The sequence below is a fragment of the Leptosomus discolor genome, chromosome 26 (genome assembly GCF_034619465.1).
Source record: "Leptosomus discolor isolate bLepDis1 chromosome 26, bLepDis1.hap2, whole genome shotgun sequence".
In the NCBI taxonomy this organism is placed as follows: domain Eukaryota; kingdom Metazoa; phylum Chordata; class Aves; order Leptosomiformes; family Leptosomidae; genus Leptosomus; species Leptosomus discolor.
This window is the reverse complement of record NC_141416.1, coordinates 1,223,235-1,239,981: the sequence shown is the minus strand read 5'-3', so window position 1 is coordinate 1,239,981 and position 16,747 is coordinate 1,223,235. Positions and strand designations below refer to the sequence as shown.

General features: G+C 61.5%; 2 protein-coding genes across 2 annotated transcripts; both read left to right on the top strand.

Annotated features, from left to right (window-relative positions):
* MRPS21 (mitochondrial ribosomal protein S21) lies at positions 1 to 2,503 on the top strand. The gene is made up of 2 exons (XM_086478505.1): positions 1 to 86; positions 2,323 to 2,503. The coding sequence occupies exons 1-2, from the start codon at positions 4 to 6 to the stop codon at positions 2,501 to 2,503; spliced, it is 264 nt and encodes an 87-aa protein (XP_086334631.1). The 5' UTR covers positions 1 to 3.
* A 527-nt stretch (positions 2,504 to 3,030) lies between these two features.
* PRPF3 (pre-mRNA processing factor 3) lies at positions 3,031 to 15,926 on the top strand. Its single transcript, XM_086478268.1, has 16 exons — positions 3,031 to 3,059; positions 5,008 to 5,189; positions 5,886 to 6,016; positions 9,479 to 9,625; positions 10,044 to 10,127; positions 10,223 to 10,443; positions 10,807 to 11,113; positions 11,826 to 11,992; positions 12,115 to 12,197; positions 12,719 to 12,862; positions 13,128 to 13,227; positions 13,800 to 13,913; positions 14,446 to 14,564; positions 15,167 to 15,250; positions 15,367 to 15,428; positions 15,749 to 15,926. The coding sequence occupies exons 2-16, from the start codon at positions 5,045 to 5,047 to the stop codon at positions 15,893 to 15,895; spliced, it is 2,055 nt and encodes a 684-aa protein (XP_086334394.1). The 5' UTR covers positions 3,031 to 3,059; positions 5,008 to 5,044; the 3' UTR covers positions 15,896 to 15,926.
* Positions 15,927 to 16,747: the final 821 nt, after the last annotated feature.

The following is a 16,747-nucleotide window of genomic DNA, read 5'->3' as shown; positions in this document are numbered from 1 at the left end:
GCCATGGCGAACCACCTCCGGTTCCTGGGCCGCACCGTCATGGTGCAGAACGGCAACGTGGAGGCGGCCTACGGCGCGCTCAGCAGGTGAGGGGAGGGGGGGGCAGATCGGGGGGGGGGGGGGGGTGAGCTGGGGCCGGGACCGGGACCCCGCGGTTTGGGGTCAGAACGTCCGTTTTCCGTCCTCCATCGTGACATCCCGGGTTGGCAGAGACCCCGAGGATCATTTTTTCCCAGGAAAAGCCCGGCCTGGACGAGGTGGCCCGGCTGAATCTTCAAAGTGTCTGATTTTGGGGACCCCGGCGCTTCCCTGGGGAGATGATTCCAAGGGCTGATCGCTCTCGTGGGGAAACGTTTTCCTTTTCCAACTGGAATCTCCCCGGGAATAACTTGTACCGGTTCCCCCTTGTCTTTTCCATGGAATAAGGGAGTCCCCTCTTCTTGGGTTACTGGGACATGGTGGTACGGCCTCCCCGGAGCCTCCTCCCCCCCCAGCCCCCCCAGCTCCCAGCCCGCCCTCCCAGCAGAGCTGTTCCACCCCCCGGATCACCCCCGTGGCCTCCTCTGGGCCCGCTCCCGCAGGGCCGCGTCCCTCCTGTCCCGGGGACCCCAGCGCTGGGCGCGGGGCCCCGCGAGGGTCTCACCCGAGGGGCAGCATCCCCTCCCTGGGACCTGCTGGCCACGGGTGGCCGGTCCGAATGCCGACCCCAGCGCTTGCTCGTTGTTGCCCCCCAGGACCCCCAGGTCCCTCCCCTCGGCGCTGCCCCCCAGGCAGGCGGATCCCACCTCCGGGGTGGTGTTTTCCCTGTGGGCAGCGTGGCCAAGGTGGCCACCAGCCTCCTGGCCCGTCTCAGCCACGGGGTGGCCAGCGGGAGCAGGGAGGGGATCGTGCCCCTGTGCTCGGCACTGGTGAGGCGACACCTCGAGCGGTGGGTGCAGTTTGGGGCCCTCGCTGCGAGGCAGACACTGAGGTGCTGGAGCGGGTCCAGAGGAGGGCGGCGGGGCTGGTGAGGGGTCTGGAAAATCTGTCTGGGGAGGAGCAACTGGGGGAACTGGGGGACACCTCATGGCTTCAGCTGCCTGAAGGAGGTTGTGGTGAGGCCGGTGTTGGTCTCTTCTCCCGAGTAACCCGGGACAGGACAAGAGGTGATGGCCTCAAGCTGCACCAGGGGAGATTTAGGTTGGATATCAGGAAAAAATTCTGCGCTGTGAAGGAGTGGTTGGGCATCGGAACGGGCTGGCCAGGGCGGTGGTGGTGTCCCCATCCCTGGAGGCGTTCAAAAGACGTGTAGATGGGGTGCGTAGGGACGTGGTTTAGTGGTGGGCTGGGTAGCGTGAGGACAACGGTTGGACCTGATGATCTTAAAGGTCCTTTCCAACCCAAATGATTCTGCGGTTCAACGGCGTGAGGAAGAATTCCTGCACCAGAAGGGTTGTCAAGCGTTGGAACAGGCTGCCCGGGGCCGTGGTGGAGTCCCCGTCCCTGGCGGGATTGGAGAGACCCGTAGACGTGGCCCTTGGGGCCACGGTGCAGCGGTGGCCTTGGCAGTGCTGGGCTACCGGTTGGACTCAATGGGCTTAAAGGTCTTTTCCCACCAGAACGATTCCGTGTTCAACAGCGTGGGGGACGGTATCGATCCGGGGGAGGCCCCGCTTGCTGCAGGGACCCTGCTCAGGACAGGTTGACGAGGAGCCGTTTCCCCCCGCCGTCGGCAGGAGGGGGCTGTGGGGCTCCGTATCGGAACCCCTGGGAAAATCCGGAGAGACGGTGGCCACCGCTCACCCCCCACCGACCGAGCGGGGGCTTTGCCCGGCACGACTTGTCCTTCGGGGGCTTTTCTCCGCACTCGAGGCCTCAGGGAGGGTCATGCTGGGGCTTTTCCCGCCCGCTCTCCATCCCGACGCCCCCTTCGACACGGATTTAATTAAATTAGAAACCAAATTGGGCCCAAACCACAGCAGGGGTGTGGGCAGTGGCGTCACCAGGGGGTTGGGGAGTCGGTGGCCAGTGGCAGCTCCCACCACCCCACTGGGACCTGCCACGCCCCCCTCCGTTCGTCCCACCTCCACGGACCTCCGGGAGCGCTCACGCCCCTCCCCGTTACCCTCAGCCCGCTGCGGGGGGGCGGCTGAGGGGGGAAACGAACCGGGGGAGCCCCGGGGGACCTCAGGGGTGCCCGGCTGAGCCTGGCGTGCTCCGCGCTGCGCCCGGTGTTTGCGGTGGGGGGGGAGGGGGTCGATCCACTGTTTGTGGGAAGGGGGGGTGGGGGGTGGGGGGGGCGCGCGGCACATCTCACCCTGTCTCGCCCCGCCCCCTCCCCAGGATCCTCTCGCACGACGGGCTGGTGGAGGCGGTGCGGCGTGGCCGGTACTACGAGAAGCCGTGCCGGCGGCGGCAGCGCCGGGCCTACGAGGCGTGCCGGCGGATCTACAACGCCGAGATGGGGCGGAAGATCAGCTTCCTGGCGCGGAGCATGCGGCGGGACCCCTGGCTGGGCTGCTAGGGACACCCCCCCCCCCCCAATAAAGGCTCCTCCCCTTAATCGCCTCCTCATTGAGCGTGAATTGATTACGGGCGGGATCAGCCTCGCCCACACGTGGCGGCGCCTCCTGCGCGGGAAAAACCGGGGGGGGCGGGGTCTTTCTGCAGCCACGTGATGTGGGCGGTGCAGAGGGTGAGCGGCGCGCCCCGCCCTTCTCCCGCCCAGCCCCGCCCTTCTCCCGCCCAGCCCCGCCCTTCTCCCGCCCAGCCCCGCCCTTCTCCAGCCCCGCCCTTCTCCCGCCTCGCCCCGCCTTCCTCCTTCCCAGCCCCGCCCTTCTCCTGCCCAGCCCCGCCCTTCTCCCGCCTCGCCCCGCCTTCCTCCTGCCCAGCCCCGCCCTTCTCAGCTCCGCCTTCCTCCTGCCCAGCCCCGCCGTCCTCCTTCCCAGCACCCCCTGCGCGAGCGGGCGCGCAGGCGCCGCGCGGGCGTTTCCGCTTCCGCCGCGACGTGCCGTAGCCGTCAGGGCCGCCGTCGCCACCGATCGGCCGGGGCCTGCCGGGGCCGCGCCCCGCCCGCTCCGGTGAGGGGAAGGGGTTCGCCAGTGGGCTGGTGCGGTGGGGAGCGGAGGTGCGGGAGGAGACGCGGCCGAGGCCGAGGCGGGGGGGAGGCAGCGGGGAGGCCGCCGTCCGTCCGCGCTGAGGCCGCCCCCCCCCGCCCCGGGGAGGCCGCGCCGAGCGGGTCCCGTTCGCCTCCCGGGCCTGGGGCCCTGCTCGCAGTTCCGGAGCCGCAGGGGGCTGTAAGGGGGGGGGGGGGGCTACCGGCGGGGAGTAGCGTGGGCTCCTCCGGGCAGGACGGAGCCGCCGCCTCCGGTAGCGCTGGGAAAGGGGGGCGGGCCGTGCGGGAAACGACCGCGCTCCTCGGGGACCGGCTGGGGGAACCTGCCGGGGTGTCCAGCGCCGGGTTCGAGCGTTCCGGTGCGGCCGGGCGTGCGGAGCCGCGTCCTTGGTGCGCGACACCGGGGCCGGGGGATTCCGCCTTCAGGCGGGCGAGTTTTTCCGTGGCGAAGCTGAACTCTTCTTTTTTGTTTTTGCTTTATTTTTTTCCTGGTGATTATTTTTAGTCCTTGAGGGAAGCGGTCTGGCTGGCTGGCAGCGCTGCAGGAGCGTTGCCTTCAGGTTCGCACCGTTCTGGGGGTCAGTGCCTACACGGGTGGATTGAAAACCTCACCTCTGGGTTATCGCCCCCCCCCCCCGGGGCTCCTCGGTGACCCCCCCCGTGCGTGCCCGGGAGCCCCAGCACAGGTTCTGTGTTTAACAGCATCTGTGCCCAAAGCCTCAGGGCAGGAATTAATTATTTCCACTTGTTTTGAGGGTTTGTCCCGGAGCGTTATGTGCTGCCAGCTCAGAACTGAGAGGTGAAAGTCTGTAATAACGTTCTTCGGGGCTGTGTTTGCTGCTACGTTTGAATCCATCTCTGAGAAACCTCCTGTCAAACGTGGAAGGCTCTGGAGATTTTCCAGCTTTTGGCTCCAGAGGTTTTCCAGCTTTTGGCTGTGGAGAGGGGTCGGCTCTCCAGAGGGACAGGCTCTCCCCTCGTCGCTGCCTTCAGCCTGGGGGTTTGCCTCTCTGGGCTGCTGTTGGCAGCCCCTGAGTCGAGAAGCCCTTCGTTAGGGCTGACACCCAGGCTCTTGGTTCTCCGTTTCAGCCATGATACCCTTGTTTGGGTGGATTTCTGTTAAAACACGTTAACTTCGGGGCGCTGTGGGCCCTTCTCGTGCGAGGAAGAAATGCCGAGGTCAAACATATTTCCTTAAGAAGATTTTCTCCTGTTTCCAGATAAAGGACACTTGGTTCCCAAATCAGATTAGGGCCGGGCGCGTAATTAAACATTCTCGTGTCCGCAGGCCGCGGCTGACGGCACGAGAACCACTAAGGATTCACGGTCAGGAGCTTTTTCCCTGGAAAAATCCATCCTTTCGGCTTCGCTGCTGCGAAGTGGAACGTGTTCCGAGGAGTTTGGGGACCTCCCGGGGACGAGGCTAATGGGGGGCGAGCGTGAGGCGGTCCCGTGCCTGAGGGCAGGGCTGTGCAGCTCGCGTTGGGCCAGGGAGGCTCTGACCCGGCCGAGCGCAGGCTCCAGGCGCGGTGGGAACTGGTGTAGGAGCCCCCGAAAAGAGCCCAGGGAAGGTCTGGGAGAAGCTGAGGGATGAGGAACTGTTGGGGCGCGGAAGCAGAGCCGGAGCGGTGTCACCGCGTGCCCTTCCCGGGGCCGTGAGGGGCCGCAGGAGGGTCGGGGCTTTCCCTGCGCGGGGGGTGGTGCTGCCGCTTGGCTCCTCGCTGCTGGGGCCCTTCCTTCCCGCGGGGCTCGTCTTGTTTTAGCTTCCATTTTGAAGGGAAATGAGCAAAAGTCACCTCCAAGAGCTTTCTCCGCTTCCGAGCTTCCTCGCAGAGGAGGAGAACGCGGCAGCGAGGCAGCAATAACCCGACCCTCTGTTTCACCCGTCGTTTTCTCCTCTGTCGCCTTCGCAGGTACGAGCAGAATAACCCCGTTCAGCTCCTGGCCGAGATGTCGCTCTCCAAAAGGGAACTGGACGAGCTGAAGCCATGGATCGAGAAGACGGTGAAGCGGGTCCTGGGGTTCTCGGAGCCCACCGTGGTCACGGCCGCGCTGAACTGCGTCGGGAAGGGCATGGACAAGAAGAAAGCGGCCGGTACGTCCCGCGGGCTCCGGCCCCGGCCCCCCAGCTGTTGGCAGAGGTGGTCAGACCCCCTTGGCGGAGAAAATGGGTGCAGGCAAATCCTCAAATCGCCTTGAAGTAGCCTCAAATCAGATTTAAACTCTGTTCCCAGACCGAGCTCCTGCTGGTGGTGCTGGGCTGCGGGGGAGGTCGGGGGTGCGGTGGCTGCGGGGGGCGAATGGCGTCCTCGCAGGGGTGGAACCTGGGCTGTGTTGAGGTGGTTTTAGGAAACAAACAAAATCCTCCCCCCAAACCTGGAAGCTCTCGGGCGTGCACGGGGCGATTCTGAGTCTGCCTCGACGAGGCGGAGGTGAGTACGTGGGAATCCGCGCAGGGAGGTGAGACGCCGTCGAAAGCCTCGGGATAAGTTACGGAAAACGAGGACGTAAAACTGAATTTGGGGCCTGTTGAAAATGATAATTTAACCCGTGAAGGCTTCTTTTGACCGTTAGAGCCCTAATTTTTGTCCTCGTCGAGGCCTGGACTCCCTTAATCCTTCAGATCCCGCAGATCCCAGAGCCCAGGCTGCGGCCCCCGCTGCGTTAGTGGGGTCGAATCCGCCGTTCAAGAAGCGTTTGGGAGCTTCGCAGACCCCTCTGCGAATCCTCCCTCCTCCCGCTCGTCCCAAGCAGGGAATTCGGCATTGACACCCCTCCTCCTCTCTTCCAGACCACCTCAAACCCTTCCTGGACGATTCCACCCTGCGGTTTGTGGACAAGCTCTTTGAGGCGGTGGAGGAAGGCCGAAGCTCCAGGCACTCCAAATCCAACAGTGACCGGAACCGGAAGCGAGAGCTGAAGGTGATTATTGATTATTGATTATTGATTGCTTTTTTTTTGATTGATTGATTGATTTTTTTATTTATTTTCCTGTGGTTTGGTGGCCGTGGAGGCAGCACTGGTTCTCTGCCACACTTTCCTCTTCCAGAGAGGTACATCTCCTAATGCTTAAAGTTCAAGAGAAAAGACCCTTCTCCATGATGAAGTGTGTGAGCCTTTGCCTTTCGGTTCTCTTGCCTGCGGAGGAGGGAGCGCCGCGCTCTCCTTGCTGCCCAAACTTGGGCTTTTCACCTCTCTAACCACCCCTGCCAGGCTGGTGCGGCGGAGCAGCTTCACGGGGCTCCATCTCTCTCATTTTCTTTCGTGCTCTTTTGTCCTGGGAGCCTGGGGTTGGTGCTCCCAGCTCCCAGCAACTTCCCCTCGCTCTTCCTTGCCCAGCCGGCTCTCCCCGTCACCGGCGAGTGGGGCTGTGGGTGATCCGACGGGTTTTCGTTCTCTTTTTTCCCATCTGGAAGCAACAGCGGGTGATTCTCGACAGCCCTGCCGCAGCACCGGGTTCGTTGCAGCGGGGATTCAGCCGCTCTCTGCGCTTTCTCCCGTCTGACTCTTGTTGGGGCTGGCGGAAGCCTCGTGCATCCAAACCTGTTTTCACCTCCTTTCGTCTCTTGAAGACTTTACTCGCCATCCTCTGGCGTTGCCTTTTCTCCATCCCTTGCGTGCCAAGGGTAAAAGGGGCCCCTCGCCCCGCCGCTCCCTGCTCACACCGTACGTTCCCTTTCACTTTTTCTGAGGTTCCTGCTTTCCATCAATCCGTGTTTCTCTGTGACAGTTTAGCCAGCGCTTAACCCTCGTTAGCTGGAGTGGTCCCGCTCAGGGTTTGGATCTCTTCAGGTGTGTCGGGAGGCGGCTGCCTCCGCTCCCTGTTCGCTGTTGGAAACTTGCTTTTCCTCCCACCGTCTGGCTGAGGCTTTAGCGGGGCCGGGAAGGGGCTCCTCCAGCTCCGGGTGCGGTCACGAGCAGCTCCCGGCCCGCAGAGCTGCCGCGGGGCCGTTGGAAAGCGAGGGTTGGTGGATCCCAGCTGCTCCTCTCCACCCTCCTGGGGAGGTGGCGGAGAGACAGGGACGTCGTCCAGCCCGTCGCCGCTTGGTGGCAGGGCCGCAGCCCGGCCGGGCGACTCTTGCAGCCCCGTGGCACGGCTGGCGGGCGCGGATGCCGCCTTTCTTCGCCAGCTGAGCTCGGGTTGTGCCCGCTTTTGGGCTGTCTCGTCCTCTCATCTTCCTCGCGGCCGGTGCGGGACAGGGGGAGGGAGCAGCAGCCCGTCGCAGAGGGGATCTGGCGCTGCCAGAGCGGAGCAGGGATGGGGCTGGGTGTGGAGTAGGGGATTCTTCTCCCTTGAAGCGTCCGCTGGGGCGTCTCGCGTGGCCGCAGATGGCTGACGGCGTTCCCGGCTTCCCAATGAACCCGAAAGCAGGGCTGGGAAGCGCCGGAGCAGACCCATCCTCTTCTCTTGGCTCCTGGCCTGCCAGATCATCAACTCCTCTCTCTGGAATTCCCTTTCTTGGACGTCCTCCATCAAGATCCAGACCTGTCCTGACCCTGCTGGAACACGAGATGCTCTGGTGAGGCGCTCAGGTCGCGGTCAGCCCTGCAGACTGGCTTCCCCACCCACCCCAGTGCAGGTTTTAGAGCTGAATTTGCACTTGCACGCTTAGATCTTGTCGCAGCGAGTGGTGGACTGGTTCAGAATGCTCCTTACTGGTCGCGTTCGCTGCCTTCAGCGCGCTGCCTGGCCTGCCTTCTCTCTCCGTGGTTAACTCCTGTGGGGTAGGTCGTTGCTTGGGAAGTTTCAGGAACTAAAACGTCATGGTTTACACACTTTATACTATGGGCAAGTCCTTTCTCTTGAACTTGTAGGTTTTCCAAGGAGTACCTGTGTCTGGATGAGGAAGTGTCCTTGTAGAATATGAACCGTTATAGTGAAGAAGGGATTGCAACTAACGCTTACAACCGGTGTGTATATTTTCTTTTCAAATACCACCCTGACACGCGCACCACAGTCACCCAGTCGCACGGACAGATCCAGCTGACCGTGCCCAAACCAGGCGCTGACCAGAAATCCGTGGCCGCAGCCTCACGGGCTTGGGCCGCGCTTGACCGGAGCTCGCTGTCGAGCGCCCCTCGCCGCGTGGCGCGCGACCCCCCCCTTCCCCGCCGCGCGGCACGCGGGTCCCTCCGGGCCGCGCTTCTCCGGCGCGGCTCAGCTCCGAGCGCGGCCTCGTCGGATCCCAGCTGGAGTCGGCTGGGGCGGAGCGCGAGGGAACGGCGCGGGCGTCCCGACCCGCGCTGGGGCTGCGTCTGCCTTTTGGCGAGGACGTGGTAGGACGTGGTGCCACACCGTCTGAAGCTGGCGGAACATGCGGAAACCATTTCAGCCCAGTCAGGCCAGCTTGTGGGCAGGCTTGTTCCATCTCTCCGGGCGGCCGAGCGAGACCTTGAGTCTCCTCAGCGCCAGAAATCCTTTGGCCGCCTGCGAGAACGGTGGCGGCTTTTGCACAGGCGCGTCCCTGTGCTGTCTCCTGTCCTTCCCGCTGTTGGGTGGATCCTCATTGACGCTTCTCTGGTGGGGGACCAGGGCACGGGCTTCGTGCGGGATTACCGGGAGATCCGCCTGCGGGTGCCGCCCTGGAAGCTGAACCCCGAGGCAGCGCCGGATCTGATCCGCGTGGTGGTTTTGTTATAAGCACGTTTGGATTTTGAATAGATAATGACTTTTCATTGATCACTAATTGCTTTTAATGAACGACTGAGTTGCTTTAAGGAATAACTCACGCTGCGTATTGATGGTATTAGTTTCCATTGTGCTAAGAAATACCCAAAACCTCACTGATGCTCGGAAACGACAGCAGCTGCCTCACGAAGAAGGTCAAAGCTAAAGCTGCTGCGGGGTGTGAAATGGCCCAGAACGGAACAGGGAGGCAGGAGACAGGGACGGGGGGTGAAAGTTTCATCTTCTCTGATGGGGTGAAACCAGAGAAACTAAGGAATGTTGAGGTGAAGACCCTCACCTCCTCCCCATCCTGATTTGTACATCAGAGACCTTGATCAGTAAGATAACCCCTGATTACATTAGTATGGGAATACTAATGAAGTTAGTTAATAGGGTGGAGCAATCAGTGTAAATGTCAACATTCATAGCGGGCATAACACGCACGCTGATGTTAAAATGTGTTAAAGAGCACGACTTTGCAGAAAAAGGATACAAAATGCTGAATTTTTTGGTGTAACTCTGAAGCCCGTCAGGAGGAGCCACCCCCCGTGCTCCCCAGCGCTGCCGTAACGAAGCGCCGGCTTCTCTGCCGCGGGGGAGAGAAGTCGGTCGTGACGGCGACCCCCCCGTCAGCAGTTTCTCATCCTACAACACTGGCCGTGAGGAGAACCCTTGGGTTTTAACCGCCGTTTTCTCCTTCTCTCCTTTTACGTTAGGACGTGTTTGGTGATGACTCCGAGGTATCCAAGGAATCTTCCGGCGTCAAGAAGCGGCGCATCCCACGATTCGAGGAGGTTGAGGATGAGCCCGAGGTCATTCCGGGCCCGCCATCGGAGAGCCCCGGCATGCTGACCAAGCTGCAGGTCCGTCCCGCTCGGCCGCGTTCCGTGAGCTCTGCCCCTGCCCGAGGTCTTGAATCCCAGCGTGGTTTAGCATTTGCTTCGCCTTCGTTCCCACCACGAGCTGAGCGAGCACAGGGCGAGCTGCTTTGCCTGTCCTTTGTGTCCCCTTGCTCGCTGCCCCTTGTGCCGAACGGTAGCGGGAAGCCCTCGGGTGGGGAAAGTTTGGGTGTTCTCTTGGCGCAAGCTGGAGACAGCGGCCTTGGTAAGAGGGCCCGCGCCGTCCGGTTCCTCCTCTACAGCTGGAGGTGGTTGAGGAGAGCGGTTTGGCACGGCTCTGTCCTCCTTGCCTGCCTTTGCAGCTCTAAAAGGGGGCCGAGGAGCCCCCTCTCCCCTCCTGATAGAGGGAAGGAAAATTCACTGTCCCCTTTCCTTTCCGCAGATCAAACAGATGATGGAGGCAGCCACCCGGCAGATTGAAGAGAGGAAAAAGCAGCTGAGTTTCATCAGTCCTCCAGCCCCGCAGGTACTGCAAGCAGCGGGCAAATGGTCCCCGTTTTTCAGCGACGACTCGTTCGTGCTGCAGCAGGCCCGTAACAAAACTTCCTTCTCTGTCAACAGCCAAAAATTTCTTCTTCGTCCCAATCGGAGCGTCTCCCCATCGGCAACACGATCCAGCCCTCCCAGGCAGCGACGTTCATGAACGACGCCATCGAGAAGGCCAGGAAAGCGGCGGAGCTGCAGGCCCGGATCCAGGCTCAGCTGGCCCTGAAACCGGGGCTGATCGGCAACGCCAACATGGTGGGGCTGGCCAACCTGCACGCGATGGGGATCGCGCCGCCGTGAGTACCTGCCGCTCGCGGGGTCGTCCTGGCGGGCCTAGCGCCGGTGGAAGGGCTGACCAAAGGGTTCTCCAGCGCTGCTGGGTCCCCAGCAGCGGCCTAAACGGCTGCTGAAGGAACAGATTTTGCGTTTAAAAAGTGCGATGGAGGCGACTCCTTCCTTGGGTAAGGCTCTTCCAACTTCTGCAGGCGAGACTGGAGTTCTCTCTGGCGGCATAGATGGGATGTAACGTTACGAGGAGGCCTTTCGCCAGCCGGGGGCTGGTTCGGTGCTTGCCGTGGAAACCGGGGCTCAGGTTTCCTTGGAGTTGGCGCTGTCCTCGGGGGGGTTTTAACGCAGCGCCTCTTGTCTCGCCCCCCCAGGAAAGTGGAGCTGAAGGATCAGACAAAGCCCACGCCACTGATCTTGGATGAGCAAGGCCGAACTGTTGACGCGACTGGTAAAGAGATTGAGTTGACTCACCGCATGCCAACCCTAAAAGCAAACATCCGAGCCGTGAAGAGAGAGCAGTTCAAACAGCAGCTTAAAGAAAAGCCCTCGGAAGATATGGAGTCGAACACTTACTTTGACCCCCGGGTCTCCATAACCCCAGCCCAGCGTCAGAAACGCACCTTTAAGTTCCATGAAAAAGGCAAATTTGAGAAAATTGCCCAGAGGTTGCGAACGAAGGTATTTGAGGTCTTGCCATGCTAACTGACAGCACAGAAGTGAGGGTTCCGTGCGGGATGGGAGTTGATTCTCCTCTCCTGGGATGTGAAGGGACCTGTGTTGGCTTTGAGTAAGAAGCTTTGCAGTAAGGTCACCTGAAGCTTTTCTGTCGGCGCCGTTCGTGTCGGAAAGGCGGGCGTCCAGATTAGGACACGTGCATGGAAGGTGTTTTCCTACAGCTAGTTTCACATGAGGAAAGACAAAATCTAGGGTTTGGGGTTTTTTTTGACAAAAGATTGAAAATTTCCAAAGGGAATAGATCATTTCCTGGCCGAGTGTTCTTTCCGTAGAAGTGATCACCTTAGAGGTGGAGATTTAAAGGAATCGTGGTAAAAATGCCCAAGTTCTTGGGGAGAAAGGGAGAGAAGAGCTTTACTAGACAGAAAAGTCCAGGGATGCAATGCCCGGGGGATTGTTCCGTGCCCAGGGAGACATTCCTTTGGGATTGTTCCGTGCTCCTAGAAGGCTCGGTGACGAGACCAGGTTTTTAGCGGGTTTGTGAGCTTCGCAGAAGCCCTCCGCCGTCGTGTGCCGTGCGGTTTCTGCTGCGGTCTGCTTCACATGCCTCACAAAAAACAAATCAATGGGCAGGCGGATACGGGTTGTGCTTTTCCTGAAGGTTGTGCCCTCTTGGAATGACCTTCATGTGCCGTTGTCCTCTCCTCGTTCTCAGGCTCAGCTGGAAAAGCTGCAGGCGGAGATCTCGCAGGCTGCCAGGAAGACGGGGATACACACTTCCACCAAGTTGGCTCTTATTACCCCGAAGAAGGAGCTGAAAGAGGGGGAGATCCCGGAGATAGAGTGGTGGGACTCCTACATCATCCCCAACGGCCTCGACCTGTGAGTACTTCGCTTGCCAGGTTTTGATCGTTCTGCCGCGCGGCTGGAGACTTTGGGGAGGTCCCGAGCGCAGGAGTCGCGGCTGGGAGGTTTCCAATGACTCCAAACTCTCTCCTTTCTAGAAAAGGTGGAACGTCCTCAAAGAGAGACGAGTACTTCGGGATCACAAACCTCGTGGAGCACCCGGCGCAGCTCAACCCGCCAGGTACCGCCCCGCTTTTGGTCGACTTCGCTGTTAAAACTAGAGACAAAACACTCCCGAGCGGCTGGCGCTTGGGGGGGGTGGGCCAGCACGCCGGCCCCCACCTGGAGCGCTGCAGCCCAGCGTCTCTTGTCCCTGCGAGGAGAAGGAATGGTGCAAAGATGGGTCTGAAAGCTCCGAAATGGGGAGGGGGAGCCTCTGCCCTGGTTTTGGCAACCTGCAGTGGTCACCGGGAGCTTGTTTACCCCCTCGGTGGCCCAGGCGGGGTGGCAGCGCGGACACGAGCGCCTCCTCTCCGGCAGGTTGGTTTTGACCTCCTTGCCTTGAGGAAGGGATGTGAAGCGACCACAGGGCGTTTTGCTTTTCAGTAAAATCAAAAACCGGCCAAACCCCGTTTTCCTGGTTCGGTGTTGGGCGCCGGCGGCCGCCGCGGGGCGGGTTTGGCGCGGGGCGGTTGCGGGCGGCGTTTCCTCTTGCTCCTCCACGAGCAGATGGCGCTTATCTCGCCTCGTTTCTCTTCCCAGTGGACAGCGACACGCCAGTGACCCTGGGTGTTTATTTAACCAAGAAAGAGCAGAAGAAATTACGGCGACAGACTCGGAGAGAAGCGCAGAAGGAGCTGCAAGAGAAAGTCAGGCTGGGCCTGATGCCACCGCCAGAGCCCAAAGGTAAACGGTGGCCGCGGCGGGTGAGCCACCGGGCTACCACGGGCCCGCGGGTGTCCAACCGGTGGCCTGGGCCAAGCGTGGGCGTGGTTGGGAAGGGTGCAGGCAGCACGGGATCGCACGGATCCACGCCTCGGGGCAGGGGGGGGTGGGTGCTGGTGGGAGCCGGCGCCTGCCCGCGCAGCCCGAGCCGGCTGTGCCCGCGCTTTGCCGGCGTGGCGCTGCCCGGCCGGAGCCTCTCACGGCTCCTCTGCCCTTTCCCTCGCAGTGAGAATTTCAAACTTGATGCGAGTCCTGGGGACAGAAGCTGTTCAGGACCCAACGAAAGTCGAAGCTCACGTTCGAGCGCAGATGGCGAAGAGACAGAAGTAGGTGGCTCGTTGGGGCGTATTTGTTTGGTTTGGGTTTTTTTTCCGGTCGTTTCCAGACTGATTTAGCGCTGGCGCTGCGTTTCTTTGTGGAGCCCAAACTCCTTGCCCTGGTGCAGCAAAGCAGGAGCAGGCTGGTTTTCCCCGTGTCGCTCCTGTAGCCTGTTTCAGCTGCCTTGAATGAACCCCCCCCCCCGAGGCCTGGGGGGAGCTGGGTCTCGGTGATCCGCTCGTGCCAGTGGAGTAGTCAAAACCCTGGTGTGTTATTCGGCTACCGCTGCCCGGCACGGTGGGGGCTGCACCTCAGGCAGAGCCGTTAGACCCGCGTTAAATGAGTTTCTCACCATGATGTCGCAGTTGGTACTGATGAGAGGACCGAGGAGGAAACAAACTGGTGACTGGATTAAAAAAAAAAAAAGCCAGAGTGTTACTAATTCAGGCAGGAACCTGGGCAGGAGTTGCAGCTGCTTTGGGAGCTGTGGAACATGCTCTGAGCTTGGGAAAAGAAGGATCCCGTTTGGGTGCGGCGCAGGCTGCGTTTTGCTTATGGCCGCGTCCCTCTGTGCCTGCAGAGCTCACGAAGAAGCCAACGCTGCGAGGAAGCTCACAGCAGAACAGCGAAAAGCGAAGAAGGTTAAAAAGCTGAAGGAAGACGTTTCGCAGGGAGTTCACATAGCTGTGTACAGGTGAGGGCGGGGCGGGGCGCTCCTGGCGGCGGTTCCCTTCCCGGGGACGCCTGACAAACGCTCTGTAGAAGCACGAGGAGCAGCCTGCAGTGGCAGGACTGTGCACCCGCCCGGCGGGTTTCCACCAGGCGTTAAAGAATCCCGGCCCACAGCGATTCCGCTGTCCCAAAGGACGCGTCCGTTAGCTCTTGTCCGTAACCCAGCGCAGCCCAGCGCTGAAAACCCGGTGTTTCAGCTGGGATTGAGGTTTGTGATGGGGAGAGCCATTTCCCGGAGCTAACCCGGTCCAGAAACCAGGAAACTTTCAGGATCTGGATGAAATGAGGGTGGGAAGGGACGGACGCAGCCTGTCCAGTACCAGGCGGGGCTCATTGCGAGGTGTGGGTGAAGCCCCTGAGGAGCTGGAGGAGGAAATGCTGGACCCAGGCGAGGCAGAGTAGGGAGCGCTCACGGCTGGTGGTGATAGTCCTGGTCTTCCACAACCATTTGGTGGTGGGTTTTGTTGTTGTTTTTTTTTTCATCTTATCCTTAGGGTCAGAAACTTGAGCAATCCAGCTAAAAAGTTCAAAATCGAGGCGAACGCTGGCCAGCTGTACTTAACGGGCGTGGTGGTTCTACACAAAGATGTCAACGTGGTCGTGGTAGAAGGAGGTGAGGACTTCTGAGGCGGGCTTTCGGTCCCGGCGTAGCGCGTAAAAGCTTGCCTGCAGCCGAAATTACCCTGAAAATTGTTGGCTGAGGGTGACGGAAGGACGGGGCCGTTTGAAACTCCCTTAATGACAGCTCTGCCGGGGTTAGCGCTGACTGCAGAGCCCGCTGTAATCCTGTTAGAAAACCCAGCGCGTTCGCTGCGGGAGGGAAAAGCACTTCATTCAGAGCCTTGATGCTCTGAGCGAGGAGAGCCTCAGTTCTCTCGTCGGCTGCGGTTCCTCGTGGTTTGCGCTGTTCCGAGTGATTTTTTTATTTTTTTTTTTTTTTTTTTGGTGAGGGATTGAAGAGCCTGTTTGGCAGCAGGAACTCCCGAGGCGGCCGGGAGCCGAGTGCTGTGCCAAAGGATGCAGGGAAAAGCTTGGCTGCCCCGGGGGTGTTAGTTCTGGGTCGGCCTGGCTGCGCTTCGCTTGCCGTGGCCTGGTCTGCTGGGCTGGCTGGGAAGCGCTTGTGGGCGTCGTTTGGCTTCCGCCGCTTGTTAGAACCTCTGAAAAACTGACGGTTCGAGGACTTTTTGTGAACGTTGAGTCTCGGTTCTTCCCCAGGCCCTAAAGCACAGAAGAAATTCAAACGTCTTATGCTGCATCGAATAAAATGGGACGAGCAAACCTCGAACACGAAGGGAGAGGGTGAGTGTCAAACTGCGCGGAGGGGCGGTAAAGCGGCGGTGGGGCTCCCTGCCCTTGCTCTGCTTTCGGGACCAAATTTGACATCATCGGTTGTGGTGGTGGTGGTTGTTTTTCAGATGATGATGAGTCCGACGAGGAGTCTGTTAAGAAAACAAACAAATGCTCTCTGGTTTGGGAGGTGAGTCGTGGGTGTAGTGCGGTACAGGGGGGGCTGAGGCTGGAGGGAAGAAGCCCTGTCTGGCAGCAGCTGAGTTCTGGGGCAGGAAACGGTGTTCTGAGCCAAAAACGGTGCTCTGAGGCTTTGGCTCTGCCCCTCCCCGTGTTTCTTGAGCTGTCGCAGCACTAGGAGCCTCTCCCCCGCACGGTGCTCCTGCAGCGCTCCCCCCTGTCACGTGTCAGCCTCAAAAAATATTTATTCCTGGCTTCCCCCGAGTTTCTCCGAGTTTCCCCCGGAGCCGGCTCAGAAATGGTCCCTTTTGTGTTGTTCCCCCCCCCCAGGGCACAGCGAAGGACCGCAGCTTTGGGGAAATGAAATTTAAGCAGTGCCCCACGGAGAACATGGCACGGGAGCACTTTAAGAAGCACGGCGCCGAGCACTACTGGGACCTGGCCCTCAGCGAGTCCGTGCTGGAGTCCACAGACTGAGGCGATGAGGGGGCTGCCGCCGCCGCCGCGCCCCCCGCCCTCCCACCGCCACCCCCCCCGCCGGAGCTCGGACAGCCCCCTCCTCCCCTTGCTCTCCTCGGCACACCCATTAAAGACATATTTTTTAAAACAAATCACCGTTACGCTTGTTTTGGGGATAAAGGGGGGAAATGATGGTGGAGGCTGCCTGCCCCCCCTGGGGGGACAGACCCCTGCTCTCAGGGGCGACACTGAGGGAAGCGGGGGGCGCAGGCCGCCCGTGGGGGCTGTCGGGGGCAGGAGCCGCCTCCCCCTCCGTTAGTGACGCCGTAAACTCTTATTTTTTAAAACGCTGTTTTCCAGCCCCGGGCTTATGCCCAGGCCCGACTCCCCCCTCACGACCGGGGGCGGCCGCCATCTTGCACGGCGGGGGGGGGGGGGGGGGGGGGCACGGCGCAAGCGCGAAGGGGCGCGCCAAGGGGGCGGGGCGCATAGCGCAGGCGCGGCGGGCTAGAGCTGACCGGAGCATGCGCGGCGGGTCGGCGGCGCAGGCGCGGAAAGACCCCGGGGGGGGGGGGGGCGCACCGCGGCGGCCCGTGTGAGGGAGCCCGGCACAAAATGGCGGCGGGGGGGCGGGCGCTGCGCGCGGGGGGGGCCGGGCAGTGACCGCGCCGCCGCCGCCGCTCCCAGCCGCCGCCCGGGGCAGCGGGACGGGCCCGACGGGCCTCGGCCGAGCGATCGTCCTCGGGGCGGCGGCGCCGCCGCCTGCCGTCTCTTCCTCGGCCGGGCGTAGCGGACCGTCGCATTCCCCGCCCCGTCGCGGCGGGCCCCGCCGCTGCCTCCTGAGGCGCCGCCGCCCGACCCCGCGCCGGG

Bases quoted from the DNA above. Each gene is read 5' to 3' on its own strand.
- PRPF3 (XM_086478268.1), top strand. From the start codon at position 5,045: ATGTCGCTCTCCAAAAGGGAACTGGACGAGCTGAAGCCATGGATCGAG. The intron at 10,128-10,222 runs GTACTGCAAGCA...CTCTGTCAACAG, and splicing joins TCAGTCCTCCAGCCCCGCAG to CCAAAAATTTCTTCTTCGTC. The intron at 10,444-10,806 runs GTGAGTACCTGC...TCGCCCCCCCAG, and splicing joins GCGATGGGGATCGCGCCGCC to GAAAGTGGAGCTGAAGGATC.
- MRPS21 (XM_086478505.1), top strand. From the start codon at position 4: ATGGCGAACCACCTCCGGTTCCTGGGCCGCACCGTCATGGTGCAGAAC. The intron at 87-2,322 runs GTGAGGGGAGGG...CCCCCTCCCCAG, and splicing joins GCCTACGGCGCGCTCAGCAG to GATCCTCTCGCACGACGGGC.